At 38.2% G+C, this 15,572-nt stretch overlaps 1 protein-coding gene across 1 annotated transcript; it reads left to right on the forward strand.

Moving 5' to 3' along the window:
- The first annotated feature begins 5,730 nt into the window (after nt 1-5,730).
- LOC133806518 (uncharacterized) lies at nt 5,731-9,905 on the forward strand. The gene is made up of 6 exons (XM_062244609.1): nt 5,731-5,815; nt 7,483-7,874; nt 7,920-8,246; nt 8,358-9,144; nt 9,237-9,415; nt 9,507-9,905. Exons 1-6 carry the CDS (start codon nt 5,731-5,733, stop codon nt 9,744-9,746), a joined length of 2,010 nt encoding a protein of 669 aa, XP_062100593.1. The 3' UTR covers nt 9,747-9,905.
- Nucleotides 9,906-15,572: the final 5,667 nt, after the last annotated feature.

Below are 15,572 nucleotides of genomic sequence, written 5' to 3' on the forward strand. Positions count from 1 at the left end.
ATAAAGTAAAGATGATAAAAGTGTTGAACCTTCTGAATGAGATTCGGGTTCGAACGTGGCTTTATCAAAATCATCTGAAGCAAGTAGTGAGTACAAGGATGCACCCACCTCATCACCCTCTTGTCCAGCTAGCACGGGCGAAGAGGGTACCTTCTCGATATGAATAGGTCCCAGGGAGTCTATGGCGTTCACGGGCTCAGGACCATCTTCATCCGGAACATCAATGATAGTAGAAGGAAACAGCTCAACCTTCCTAAGGTTCTCTGAAGTAACAAGGGTTTTGCCATTCTTCTCCTCACGGGTCATGGAAATCAACGCCGTAGCCCTAACGGTCATAGCCTAGGTCGGGAGTGGCCTATAAAAAGGCTCGATGTGTTTAAACTTGGAGTAGTTGGCCTCGACATCCTTAGTGAAGAAATAGTTGTCAACAAATCTAAACACCTTGCTATTTCTAGAGATCTCTTCCAAGAAGGTGTCGGTATCCTCGCTCGTATAATGGTTGAAGTGGAAGTACCCCCGAGTTGCACTGAAAAGGGTTCGTCTTCAGATCAAATAAGTAATGGTTCTCATGAGGTACTGAAGCAACTAATTTTCTACGATGATAGATAATGTACAACACATATAACACCAAGATCGCGTTGGGAGCTAGCTGAGATGGACTAATACCAAAATAATCTGCCACGCTCTGGAAATATGGATGAAGAGGAAGTAGGGTGCCATAATTGATGGCAGAACGTGTCCAGGCGCACATACCCAAAGGGGGGTCCTCAACTCTATCATCTGGACTAGGGATAGTAATAGAAACGTCAGAGATGTCAAAGGTCTTCCTTAAGTTCTTCACCTTCTCTTCAATCATGCCAGAGGAAGCCCCTTTGAACCAAACCACCTCATAATCAGTAGGACGAGGCTTCTCAACCAGTTTCCATATGATCTCCCTGGAAAAAGTGGACCTAGAATCTGATTAATGGAGCTCTTTTTGACGTCTTTTCTTCTGCTGTGCATCTGGCGAGACTGTCTTGCTCTTGGGAGAAGGGCGAACCACCTTAGGCTGGAACCTGTGAATAGAACGTTCCTGAGGATGAATAGCCTAGTGATGAGAGCCCTCAGTATGTTCTCGCTGAGAAGAAGAGTGATGGGGAACCCGACTGGTATCCCGATGCAAAGGGCGTTGCAAGGAGTCTCGCTGACCGTATAGACTCCGTTGAGAAGAATGACTTCAGTGATATGTGCCTTGAGAGCCACAGGGAGTACTATGCTGATAAGAGATCTGAGAAGAGCCAAGCGAAGAGCCCTGAGTGATGTGCCTGACAATATGAGGATTTTCTTCGGAGGCTTGCCGAGATGTCTGTTTTACTCTTGCCATTGGGCTATACCTTGTCAAGAAATCTTCCTCACTGAATAAATATAAATCAGAGCAAGGGAAAATCCTTTTCACCCTTTCCAAGAACTCCTGTAGAGTACGCTCGCTTACAAACTTATCTGACAAATAGGAGTTAGACATTTGCAACAAAGGAAAAATAAAGAGTAAAGTTAGTACATCAACATAATGAGCCAATAGCTGGGGGCATATCCATTAACTAAGGAGCAAAATTGAAGAAACCGGAGGAAAACTTTTTTTTAGGGTCCTAGGTGGTTGGCCTATGGTTGGGCCGACCACCCTAGATCTTGGATCCTTGGAAATCGCCCAGGGAATATGGTGGTCGACCTACACTAAGGTTTGGGCCGACCACCTAGGTCTGGGAACCCTAGAAACCGCCAAGGACATGGGAATGCAGTCTAGAGTTGGATTTTGTAACCCTAGAAATCGCCCAGCCCTAGGGGTGGTCGGTCCATGATGAACTTCACAAGCCTCGAAATCGCCTAAGCTAAGGGAGCCCTAGGGATGCTCGACCCATAATGGGATGTGTAGGCCTGGAAATCGCACAAGGTAAGGGGAACCTTAGGGGTGGTCGGCCCATGATGGAATTTACAAACCTAGAAATCGCCTATGCCTGAATCTAAAACCCTAGAAGTCACCTATGCCTAGCTGTGAAGCCTTGAAAACCGCCCAACCGTAATTTTTATAAGCCTGGAAATCGCCCAGGCTAGGGAACTTAAAGGTGGTCGACCTAGGTTAGTGTAACGACCCAAATTTCCTAATAAGGCTTAAGGCCTTGATTATGGGGTCAGGATGACAAATTATGGAATTATGTGATTATGTGTATCATTATGTGAATAATATCATAATATGACTTGATATGCATGTTTAGGTGTATTAAATATGCATGTGGGCCCATATATGATTAACTGGGCAATTTTCATAATTTGGCCTATTTTTGGTATATTTGGCATATATGTGGTATGTGTGTGGTGCTTCATTATTATTTGGTTATGCTTGGGTTACTTAGCACAAGGCGATCCTAGGGGGCAAGCTAGTGGGAAAGTCACAACGAGATTCATACTTGACTCGGAGTGAGTCAAGGGGTATTTTGGGTATTTAGCACATTACCGGGATATTGGGTAATGTGAATAAATATTTGATGATAAATTGGGAGTTAGTGAGATCAGGGGGAAATTATGGGAATTTTGACTATTTTACCCCGGGGGGCATTTTCGGGACCCCGAGCATTAGGATTTGCTTGAGGTTACTTAAGCTTGAAGTAACCTATTAAAATAATAAAAGAACGTTCAGAACGTTCTCTCTCCCTCCTGTTCCCTTTTCGACATCCGATCACATTTTCGAAGGAAACTTGAGTTTTAGGACTCGGATTCAAGCAAGGATCAAGGCATAGCGATTCTAAGAAAAATTATAAGCTTATTAGCCGAAAGATTTAGCTGGGAAACGGCTTAATCGAAGGTAATCCAAGTTTTAAGTTCTAAGTTTTTAAAGATTTTAAGCTTTGATTGGATTTTATGTTTTGATGAGTTTTTGAATGAATTGAAGCTTGTGTTTTAATTGGTTTTGGTAAATTAGGATGTTTGGGAACTTTGATTTTGGGATTTGGATATGTTTGGATAGGTTTTTGGAGGATTTTAAGTGGGAAAAATTGAAGGTTATGGCTAGTTTCGTGGTCAAGTCTCAACCTTGTTCTAGCAAGTCGCGAATTGGATGAAGCCAGAAGCCAGGAGTAGGAAGCCTGGGGGGCGTGCTGCGATCCAAGAGGGGTCAAGTCGCGGCCTGCCCTAGTGCCCAGACAAAGGGGCTCTTTGACTTGGGGCAATCGCGACTCACTAGGCCAAGTCGTGACCGGCTTGGGCATTTTGCCTAGATTTGGTTTTTAATCATGAGAACTTAACTCTAAGGGCCTGAGATCGATCCGACTACCCAGTTGAGTAGGATTCGACGTCTCAGAGGCTTGGGTTGGGTTGGGTTTAGAAGTATTTATTTATTCATTTTTTATGAGGTTTTATATTATGGTTGTGACTAGGTTATCACTAGGGGCTTGGAAACGGGATCGTGCTTGTGGCTCATTTATTGGTAACCTGTGCTTGGATCAAATGTAAGAAAACTGCACCCAGTATGTGACATGCATGGTTATTGATGAGGCATGTTGAGTGCTCAATATGTGGACATTGATTACGTAGTAAATGCATAATAGCTTTGCTTATCTGTGTATGGCACTGACCAATGAGTCAGGAATCGGCAATGGTGTCAGTATTGACTGTGAAGCTGTGACTTATTAGTCAAGTTCGGCAGTAGTACTGAGCACTAGTTGTATGGAGTTGACCTATGAGTCAAGAACGATATTAGCGCGTTTAACGCAAGCCAAAAAGATTAGATCTAATCGACATAAGCATTATCAACATAAGTATGAAATGCTTGACCGACCTTAAGTTCGATGAAAACAAAAGTGTTTGTTTAGTCTAAATGCTAGTTACTTAAAGCCAGAGCCAAAAGGCTGAGGTGACCGTAATGTCACATGGCTTAGGGTGCAGAGCCCAAGTTCGTGACTCCATAGTCACTTATCTGATTGGGCTGCAAGCCCTAGCATGATTACCAGAATCATTATTGATATTCACTCATTTTAATTGGCTGCAAGCCCCAGTATGATTTCTAGAATCATTACAAATATTCACTTAGGATTGACTTGATAGTCATCCATACAGGAAGGCAGGGCTCACAATCATTTACTTAGACTTACTTGCATGCATGAATAGGGCTATTATTGCTAGGCATGCTTATTATAATTCAGTGACATGTTATTACCTATTCATGAGCATATTGAGTTTTCTTGCTGAGCCTCAGCTCACGGATGCTATGTGGTGCAGGTAAAGGCAAAAGAAAGCTGGACCATCCCTGAGTTAGAGAGCTTAGGGGACAATGTGTACATTTGCGGCTGCTCGACCACCACGACCGACAGTTTAAAGAGGAACTAGAGTTAAATTTTATTCTGCTGCTTAGGTCGGCTGGTTGTAAATATTTTATTGTAATTAACCTTTAAAATATATTTTTGGGATCCCAATGTATGTGGTAAATGTTTTAGTGAAATGTTGTATCTTTGACCAAATTTTTTAACCCTAAACCGTTAATCATACTTAGTTACACGATTATGGCCAAATGACTCGGTTAGCGAGTTTAGCATTGTTTAAAATGCACAGCATAATGGTCCCTGGGTAGTAGGGCGTTATAGTTAGGGTTTTACAAGCCTGGAAATCGCCCAGGGTAGTGAATTTGAAGGTGGTCGGCCTATTGACCTCTAAACCCTAAAGCATCATGCAGAAAGAGGCAAGGATTAAGCAAATTTTTGATTAAAACAAGTTTTTGGTTCAGATCAAGCAAACCCAAGGTGGCCTTCTTGTCACCAGTGCCTTTTTCTTTCGAGCTTGAAACTTAAGCTCGAACCTTTCAACTTGTGATCGATCGCCAAAAACAACAGATTAGGAATCATGTCTAACAATTTCAGCCAATGCTTAATATTTTCGAGCTTACGCTTCACGAGCCTACATTTCGAGGCTCATTTGTTCATTCTCGAAATTTGGGTGTAACAAGCCTGAAGACCCTCTCATAGACTGGGGGGCAAGTGTGGATGCAAAAAATTCGACATCCACCCGAGGTGGCCTTCTTGTCACTAGTGCCTCACAAGACTAAAAATTTAGATCCTCGCCTCAAGCAACCTCCCGAGATCCCCCTGAGAGGCCTCATCTCGCGCTGTGCAGCCTCGCCTCTTGCAGCCTTGACGCTTCGTCGTGAGGTTGCAGGTGAGACCCTGCCTCGCGTCTCGCGAGGCCTCGTCTCGCGCAGTGCTACCTTGCCTCCTGCAACCTCGATGCTTTGTTGCACAACCCTGTGCGAGACCCCACCTTGTATCTCACGAGTCCTCATCTCGCACCGTGCCACCTCTCCTCTTGTAGCCCTGTGCGAGACCCCAGCTTGCATCTCGTGAGGCCTCGTCTCGTGCAGTGCAGCCTCTCCCCACGGGGCCCTCGCCTCTTGCATCCTTGACGCTTCATCGTGAGGACGCGTGCGAGACCCCGCCTTGCGTCTCTCGAGACCCATCTCACGAGGCCTCATCTCGCGCCATGCAGCCTCGTCCCCTTTGGAGATATACGCTTCGCTAACAAGGCCTTGCCTTACTCTTGAAGCTAGGTGTCACTAACGGAGCACGCCTCCCATATGTAACTTAACCAAGGTCGTCTCTTACAAGAAACATAGTCGAGAACATCATAATTATACAAGACAATTGCTTAATATCCATCAAGGTAGTTTAATGGAGCCATAGTCAAGCCTAGCAAAATGGTAACCAGACTAGTATGAAGGAGGCCAAAAGTATGTCCAAGGTACCTTTGATCAGGTACATACAAGGTACCAACCTGAGTACAGAGTACGACAAGTCAGGTACGTGTAGGCTTGGAAAGCAACAGAGTACGAACCAGATACCCATGTCAGACAAATAGTGGCAGTACAAGGATAATACATCGTGGAACCACCACTACCACACCCATGACAAAGGTACGACCAGACCACCACCTCTCCAACACCACTACCATCTACATCATAATCACGTGCAGTAGTTCAGAATGCCTTTTTTTTTTTGTCCCATTGGGACCACTATGTATTAAGAGTCATTAGAGCTCACCTATAAATAGAACCCCACTTCACCAAGGAAAGGGGGTTGAAAAATTCATTGTATACTCAGACTATTAAGCAATATACGAGTTTTTACTTCACTATTGTTCCACTCATTTTGCCTCAAGTCCATTCTAAGTCCTTTCTAAGTTATTTTCTTACTAATATTTGAGTTCTCCGACCCAATATCGTTGACAAGTTCTCACCGTCAACAAAACTCAAAATAAATATAAAATTCTATTTAAAATAACGAATTTGTTTTTTTATTACACACAAAAATAAATACAATATACATTATGTACTTTTTTTTTTTTTTTGTAACAATAGAACTTAATTGTTAATTATTTTGATTTCAGTAATTTTAGTATTAAAAAGCCAATTACAATTACCATTATCTAACGATGAACCAAAAAACCCAAGCAAAACAAAAATATATTTCTTCCCTCTTGTCTCTCTCCTCTTCGCCGACCCATATGAGAAAATATATCTTCCTTCCCATTTCTCAAATATATACAATTAGTCTAGATATACATAATTCTGATTTCGTCTCTAGGCAAGTTTGATAATGATCTGTTGTTTGTAGATATTTGTGAGTTTGGATTCAGCTGTGTTTACTCTTGTGTTGTGACTCTTTGTAATGTATTATTATTAAGTTTAACTTTAAACTCCCTTAATAAACGTTTATTTGTTATGTAGCCAAAAGAAGAAGAAAAAAAGGTACACTCTGCATAGAACTGCTTGGACTAATTTTGGCAATGCATGTTTGACTACAGCTCCATAATTTTACTTTACTTAATGTTAAATTATACATAATTGTTGATAATACTAATAATAAAGGTACGATCACTTTCTTTTGTTTTTGGTACCCATTTTATTTCTCTGTGGCGTTTTTGTTAGAACAGAGGTACAACTGGCCATAAAAAAGCCTCCTTTAACACACAAAATACATGAACTGAAAGAAATCACACATCAAAAAACAAAACATTGCGCCTTGCATGAAAAGCTACCTACCCAGGACAAAGCAAAGGCCCCACAAACAAGAACAACAACAGCTCCAACTCACTCTTGAAAGTTTAGTGTGCTTCGAGAGAGGTAATGTTCTGCTTTGTTTAAAGTTTAAATATATTTTTTTTTTTATCTTTTTTGCTCTGATTTAAAGTATTTGGAAACTTAGGTGCTTTTTTGATCCTAAAAACCCTAGCCTGAAGAGAAAAAGAAGAGAGAGATACAAATTATAAGGTATGAATGATCACCTTCCTTTTGCTTTTGATTTGGTGCTTTTCTCTCAGTTTAGACCTCAATATTCATGGATTTGTCTTCTTTGATTTTAGTCTACTTGGTTTATCTTTCATTGACATTTGACAATGTCTTGAATTGGCAAAAGAGTTCTTATATATCTAGATTGCTCATACTGCATTTGTGTATTATACTTTCAGGAATATTTTCTCTCTGTCGCTTGCAAATGGAGAAGGTAGCACAAGATTTGAGATCCTTTGAGAAGCAGCAGGGTAATCTCTGCAAGACATTTGAGGAACTACATTCTCAAGCTTTTTCTGCATTGAAAGAGCTTAAGAATTACTTTTCTTCAAATCAATGTACGTTACAGTCCATATTTGTTCAGCTGGTGGAGCGAGAAAAACAAATTTTCACCAAGGAGAAGGAAGTGGAAGCTCAAGAATTCAAATTTAACGAGGAGTATGAAGAGAGGTTGCAACGATTGGTGGAAATTGACAAATTAAATGAAGAGTATCATGAAAAGATTGCAGCCAAGAACAAAAGTGTTGAAGAACTTAATTCATTGATCCAGAAAATCTCAGTAGAGCTTGAGGTCAAAAGTAAACAATATGATGATATTCAGCACTCAATTAAATAGAAAGAGGTGGAGTACAATCGTATAGTAGCATCAACTTTGAGGAATACCGAGAGATTGGCTTCATTGGAAAACAGCATACTTCAAAAATCTGAAGAGAATCAGAGATTGGCGAAGAAGTTTAGAGATGTTACTGACTTGAAAGAAAGCCGGTTAAATGAGGCACAAAGATTGTATGAAAAATGCATGAAGGATCTTGATTTGAAAGAAGAGCAACTGAAAGTTCTTGAACAGAAAATCAAGCTAAAAGAGGAAATGCTTGACTCGATTAAAAGTTCGATAAAGGATCGCTCCTGTGAACTCGAATTGAAAAGGAAGCAACTTGAGTATGTTAAAAGATTGAAAGAGAGCAATTGTGCCTCACTAAAAGAATCAGTTGACCAATATGCTGATGTGTTTGAGAAGAAAAAGAAGGAATTTGAAAGCTTTGTACAATTGAAGGAAGAAGCAATGGAGTCCAAATTGGAGGAACTTGATTTGATTGAGAAAAATGTCAATGAGATAGCAGACTTGTTGAAAGAAAACAGTAGTTATGCTTCTGCCCAAAAATTGTTAGAAGAACAACTGTGTCAACTCCAACAAAAAGAGATCGAGTTTGAAAAAAAGGTCAATGCCTTCAACCTACGTCAGCAAGAGTTCGAGTCAGCTAAAAAATCAGCCTGGTTGGGAGTCAAAGACAAAAACAATATGTTTCATTCTGTAAAGATTGAACGATGGGAACACACTCACACTTCAGCGAGTCACCAATTTGGTCCAACAAATGAAAAGAGCTTATTAGAGCAGTTAAATGAATGTTTAAAGAAGTATGATTTGGCTTGTCATGAAATCTTTGTTCTTTTTCAAGTTTCATCAGACCCTGCAAAATTGGTGTTGGAAGCAATGCAAAGGATTTACTGTTGGCATTCGTATCGTGAAGATAAAGAGATTGTAGAGACTAATATGAGGAAAACCAGCATCCTTTTGTCTGCGCTGTCGATGAAAGCCTCTGCAAAAATTAGCCCTCAAGTGACACAAGAAGCTTCTAAGTTAGCAAGTGATTGGCATGCTAAAATGAAAGTGGCAAAGGCTAACTGTCTGGAGGTGTTGTGCTTTTTGCAGTTCGTGGTTAGCTTTAGTTTGACATCTTCTTTTGATGTCAACACGCTTCACAGTATTCTTGATATTGTTGGCCTGAACGGGCAGGCATCGAGATTACTTCCAGCAATGTGTACTGCGAATAAAGCACCGGGTAAAGCTCTCTTGTTTGTACTAGTTTTTGAATATTTTTTGCCTAACATTTTATATTAATGAAGTTCTAATTGTATTTGTTGGTTTCTTCAGATGTAGAAACTATTCAAAATCTCATCCTAAAAAAGGAAATCATCCATGCTGTTGCACTCGTTTGTGAGCTGAAGCTAACTGACAAGTTTTCGCCAGTGACACTTCTGGTTGAATACATCAAGGATGCTGAGAACTATACCTCGCTAGTTTGCAGAGGAAGGAGATCAATCGAAGCCAAGGTAATGAAAAGCTCTTAAACTCTACTGAGAAGCTCAAAAATATGCAACTTAAGTCTCTTACATAATTTCTCATATCTCCATATGTATGCAGAAAAAAGCCACGGTCAAAGAAATAACTGTTTTGAAAGCAGTAAAGAAATGCATTGAAGATTGCAATCTCCAATCTGTGTTCCCAAAAAGCCAATTCTACCAAGTGGGTCAGCGCCTTGTCAGTTTGGAAGAGAAGCTTCAACTATATAGGTATGGCCCAAATGAATCCTTGAGAAAGCGAAAAAACGACGATTCCACTGCTAGCCAACAAATTAAAATCAAGTATTCTCAGAAGAAATGATACAGTTGGTGCTTGCTCAAACTAATCTTTATTATATATATAGTTTACACATAGTACTTACTGCCAAAGTGGCATTACATATATAGGGCCCGTTTGCCATGCAGTCTACTAGACTGGATTGTATTAGATTATGAATTAGAACTGGACTGTACTGCTGGACTAAATTATATTTGAACTATACCATGTTTGGTGCAGTATTGTATTGTATTGGACTATGAATTAGAATTGGACTGTGCTGGACTAAATTATATTTGTACTATACCATAAAGACTAAATAAAGTATAAAATATATCTTTAACAAATTTGTAAATTTTTTTAAATGAAAAAATATTTGAATAATAAAAAAAAAATGTCAAATAATATTTAATACTCATAATTAAAATAAATTATATAAATATTTAATATCACATATTTTATTTATTAAATATTTAAAAAATTAAATTAAATAATTTTCAGTAATAATAAATTTAAAAATAATATAATATTTTATAAAAAATGATAACATAAATTTGTTATTTTGAAAATTAAAAAATTATTATATTTAAAATTTCATGCAATTAATATATACCATAAAAAAATTAATAATAAAAAAGAGAAAAATACAAAATATTGTGATATACATAAATTAATATATTTAAAATATTTATATGTTATATACTATAGAAAAAAAAAGGCAATGACTATATTAACCCACATTCTTGGTGGTTTAAAATAGTCCTCATTCTTAAGAACAAAATTAGTGAAGGATCAAGTATATCCGATCCCCATCAAGTCTAGTTTTGGTCCAAACCTAGAATTGGACACAATTAGCCAATCACATGTGCTTGTCCCTTGAAACAAATGAGTCCATATTTTATTAAATCATGTGATTTTAGTGTTCTATTTATTAGAAGAATTCATTTATTACTTAGTATTTATATAATTATCTCATTCATTTTCTATTTATCAGCTGTATATATCTATGTTATTACCATATCTCACCGATTAGGTAATTAGCTATTTTATTATATTTGATTCACTATTAATTAAGATTTAGTCTAATCTCTTATACGTGTATATATATACCTCACCATTATTCAATGAAAATTAAGCCATTATTTCCATTTTCTATATGGTATCATACCCATCACGTTCCTTCCCTTCTTCTTTTACTGTAATTTTTTTTTTGTTTAACCATAATAATGGCTTTCGATGAAACCTCTGCAACCTCTCATATTACTATTCAAAATACCTAAGAACCAACTACTCCTCTTGTTACCATCAATATTACCAAAAATCACAAAATTGACCACCAACAATTACATCACGTGGAGCCTCCAAATCAGAAGTCTATTAGAAGGCTATGACCTTTATGGCTTTCTAGATGGTCCTCATCCCAGTCCTACACCAACTATCATCGTGAGTGGTAAGCCGGCTCCAAATTCAGCATACACAACATGGAAACGCCAAGATCGTCTTCTCTTTAGTGCACTCCTTGGTGCAGTCTCTCTACCCATCCAACCTCTTCTTGCCCGCTGCACCACCTCTCAAGAGGCTTGGACCACCTTGGCTAATACTTATGCCAAACTTAGTCGTGGTCACATCAAGCAGATTAAGGACCAATTGAAGAATTGTGTCAAAGGTTCCAAAACAATCTCTGAATATATGCAATTTATTAAGAACAGGGCTAATGAACTTGCTCTTCTTGGTAAACCTCTTGACGAAGAAGATCTATAACGTCTCAATTTCCCTAATAAAGCTTAGTGTCTTGATTAGAGGGGAGGGAGGCAGGAGGTCAATAATTGAATATCATGGGCATATTTGTGATTATATGCATGATTATATGGATTATGTGAGTTATATTATAATATGACTATATCGGCATGTTTAGGTGTATTAAGCATGCATGTGGGCCTATTTCTTATTATAATGATATTTTCGTAATTTTGATCTGTTGAGGGCATATATATGTGTGTTTCATGAATAAGACCACATTATTATGTGGATATATTTGAGTTATTCAGTAGGAGACAATCCTGGGGAGCAAGTTAGCGGTTTAGTCATAGTGGGGTCAAATACCCGGCTCGGGGGTGAGTCTAGGGGTATTTTAGTAATTTAGTACATTACCGGGATTTATCGGGTAATGAAAAATTATTTAGTGATTATTCGAGGATATTGGAGATAACGGAATTGTGAGGCGTTAATCATGATTAACGGGAAAAGTGGCAAAAGATGGATTTGCCCTTGTGGGCATTATAGAGGGCATGAGTGGGCAAGGGGCAATTTGGTCCTTTCTCTTTTGTAGTGACTTAGTCACTAGAGAGCTTCAGGGGTAGGAAACAAAGGAAACAACTATTTCTCTTTCTCTCTCTCTCACGTTATGCTCTCTCCCTCGGTGTGCCTTGGAGTTTTTGCTTTCTTTGATTGAAGGCAAGCTTGGATTTGGTGGATATTGAAGGTTTAGAGCTGGGGGATTGAATTAAGGGCCAGATTTAGGTCGTAATTCACAGCTAGGAATCGAATTAACAGAGGGAAATTAAAGGTTTAAGTTTTGAATTTTGTGGTTTTTGAGTTTATTTTGAATTATGAGTTTCAGTGGTGTTTGGCTAGGTTTTTGGGGTCTATAAGTTGTTATGATGTCTGGAATGTTGGTATTAAATGATCAAATCAAATGTGCGCAGCAGAATATATGGATTGTTGACTGGTTTTTTAGCCAATTGACGCAGAGTCAAAATAATTAATTCGAGAGCTTTCAGTAGAAAAATCAATGAACAATAAATGAGCCAAGAACCTAGTAATGATGAGCAATAAATAATAAAGAACATCAGGATTTATAGAGGTTTAGCCTCAAGGATTGGTAATGACCTACTTCCTCTTGGATTTGTATTAATCTTGAAGGTTTACACAAGATCACGAGGGATTACAAGTGGATTTCTATGTGTAAATGACAATACAATAAGGTAGAATCGCTACTAGGTATGAAAATAAAGTTGCCCAGTATGTATCCAAATACTGATCGACATGCGAGTTTTTTTAACTCAATTGAACATCAAAATTCACTAAAACTTCATAAACTAAAATCTAAACTCAAGGACATGAGTTTACCTCAGCTGAAAACATTTCCCTTGATGATTACCATGCTCACAAGTTTCCCAACTCTGCATAGAGCAACTTCAAATCCCTAGCTAGCTTGCTTCCAAGCTTTAGAATCAACAACTCTAAATTTTCTTCAAACTGTAAAGAAAGAGAGAGAGAGAGAGAGAGAAATAGCCTAAGGGTCCAAAAACCAAAATGCTCCTAAGGCCAAACTTCTCTCTCAAAGCCCATTAAGGGCAAAACTGCCATTTTTCACTCTCGTCTCTCATTACACTTAAAATTCCCAGTTAGTTTCACTACTCCCAGAATATCACTAATCCTCCCCAAATATGACTCATACTCTAGTGAGTCCCGATAATTCATCGAATTACCGAAATACCCCTTGGCTCACCTAGAGTTGGGTATAAATTCCCCATTGTGACTAAACCGCTATCTTACTCAAAAGGACCGACTCCTGGCGAATATCTCAAATATATCCATATAATAATGTGGTCTCAATCACATAATATCATATAATTACAATTAGACCATCAACATGTCAAAATTACAAATATGCCCCTTTAAATAAAAGTAGGCATGTTTCACACATTTAATACACCTAAACATGCATAATCAACTATATAATAATATAACCCATGCAATTCACATAATCACATAAATATTCATTTAATTCACATAATATTCCAAAATTGCCCTTCTGGCCCCCCTAATCAAAGTACTAAGCCTTATTAGGAGTTTTGGAACGTTACAACACACAAACATGGTAATCATGCTAGGATTTCTTCTTCCTCTTCAATAGCATTTACCTCATTCTCATGTGGGTCCTTTCGGTACATACACACTCTAGCATAATGCCTGGATTTTCCACAAACAAAACAATGACCCCTCACGTCTTTGAATTGTCCATAATCTTTCTTTGGACCTAAAGGGTTCACACTATCCTTTTTGTTGTTGTTGCCCTTGGGATTCTTGTGTGAGGCCGCATTGGCCTTGGAAGTCTCATCTTTAGACTCATTCACACCCTTGTCTGTAATTCTTGATTCCTCTTCAATTTTAATGTGTTTTTGGATCTCTTCCAAAGTGCAATCCTCATTCTTATGGAGGATTCTTTTCCTATAGCTTCTCCATGTTGGTGGTAATTTTGCCGCTATTGCACCAACTTGAAAGGCCTCGGGAAGCTCAATCTTGAGAACTTTCAACTTGTTCACAATCACTTGTAACTCATGAATTTGAGGTAAAAGAGTTTTTCCATCAATGAAAGAAAATTCAAAATATTGAGAAATTAAGAACTTTCTTGTACCTTCTTCCTCGGTCTTGTACTTACTTTCCAAGGCATCCCAAATCTCCTTCGCGGAATTGGTATTGGTATAAATGTCATGTAGCCTATCAGATAGGGCATTAAAGATATGACCCATACAAAGAAGGTTGTACTTTTCTCTCTTCCTTCTTTTCTCCACCACCTCGAGAGTGTCTTTGTCGGATGACTCGACTAGAGGTGCCAAGGATGACTCAAGAATGTAGGCTATCTTGAGTGTTGTCAAAAGGAATTTCACATTGTCTTGCCACCTAGTGAAATTGGATCCATCAAACCTATCCAACCTCACTAGGCATTGGTTCATGATCTTGATCATCTCACCTTACATTGAAATAAACAAGGGTATAAGCTTTTGATTGTTAGAGATAATATTATTGCCTCAATGGAAAATAAGAACTATTACAACTCGAAGCAAAAGAATACAAAAGACAAGATGATGATTAAATAAGTTCACAACTTTATTGCATAATACAAGTAAATATAAAAATAAGGAGATGAAATCGAAGAAATCACAAATCTATGACAAAAGTTACATATAAACTAGAAATAGTAAAGCAAAGCAGGTAGAAGAGGATACAACTCTTATAACAAGAGGAAATAAAAGAAAGATGACAAGATGAACAATAGAATAAACAATAAACAACAAGAACAATGACATAAATAACTCTCACTTACACAACAAAAGTGAAGAATATTGGGGATCACCAACTTGAACAAGGTTTACAACCTTTATCCAAAATCTTATTTCTCCCTATCTCAGGCACTAAGAGATTCTCTCAATATTGAAAATAACTCTCTAGAATAATTAAGCCTTTTGGTGTATTTCTTGTCAAGTGCTCTAGTGGATAGAAATAGTGTGTCTTACAATTGAGCAATAGACTTTTATTTATAGAGTTTGGAGACACCATTTGAATTTTAAATTCTACCAACCCCATGTCTATTACTAATGTTTAATTTGATGTTTATGGAATTAAAAATGAGTTTTGGGAGTTACATGAGGTGTTAGAACCGTTCAAGATGGAAAAAAGAAGTTGGAGTTGGCTGTCCCTGGCCGCGGCCAGAGATGTTCCTGGCTACGGCCACTGGCCTCTGCTTCCTTTGCCACGACTAGGGATAATCAGTGGCCACGGCCACAGCTCCAATTTCAGCAAAACTCAACTTTTGCATTTCCAAACAGTTCTATCCTATTCCCACATGACTTTGTAATCTCCATACACATTATGTGGGTTAAAGTCATGTCTTCAACAACCATTTCACTTATAACTTTGATGAATTAAAATCGAAAGGGAATTTACTCTTTTGGTACCCTTTGTTTTTGCAAAGTATCATTCTGGTACCCTCTGTTTTCAATAATGCTCATATGGTACCCTCTATTTTGAAAACATAGATATTTTGTATCCTAATTGATAAAATTTTGTCAATATGACCAAACTATC

Source organism: Humulus lupulus, chromosome X, assembly GCF_963169125.1.
Source record: "Humulus lupulus chromosome X, drHumLupu1.1, whole genome shotgun sequence".
Classification (NCBI taxonomy): Eukaryota; Viridiplantae; Streptophyta; class Magnoliopsida; order Rosales; family Cannabaceae; genus Humulus; species Humulus lupulus.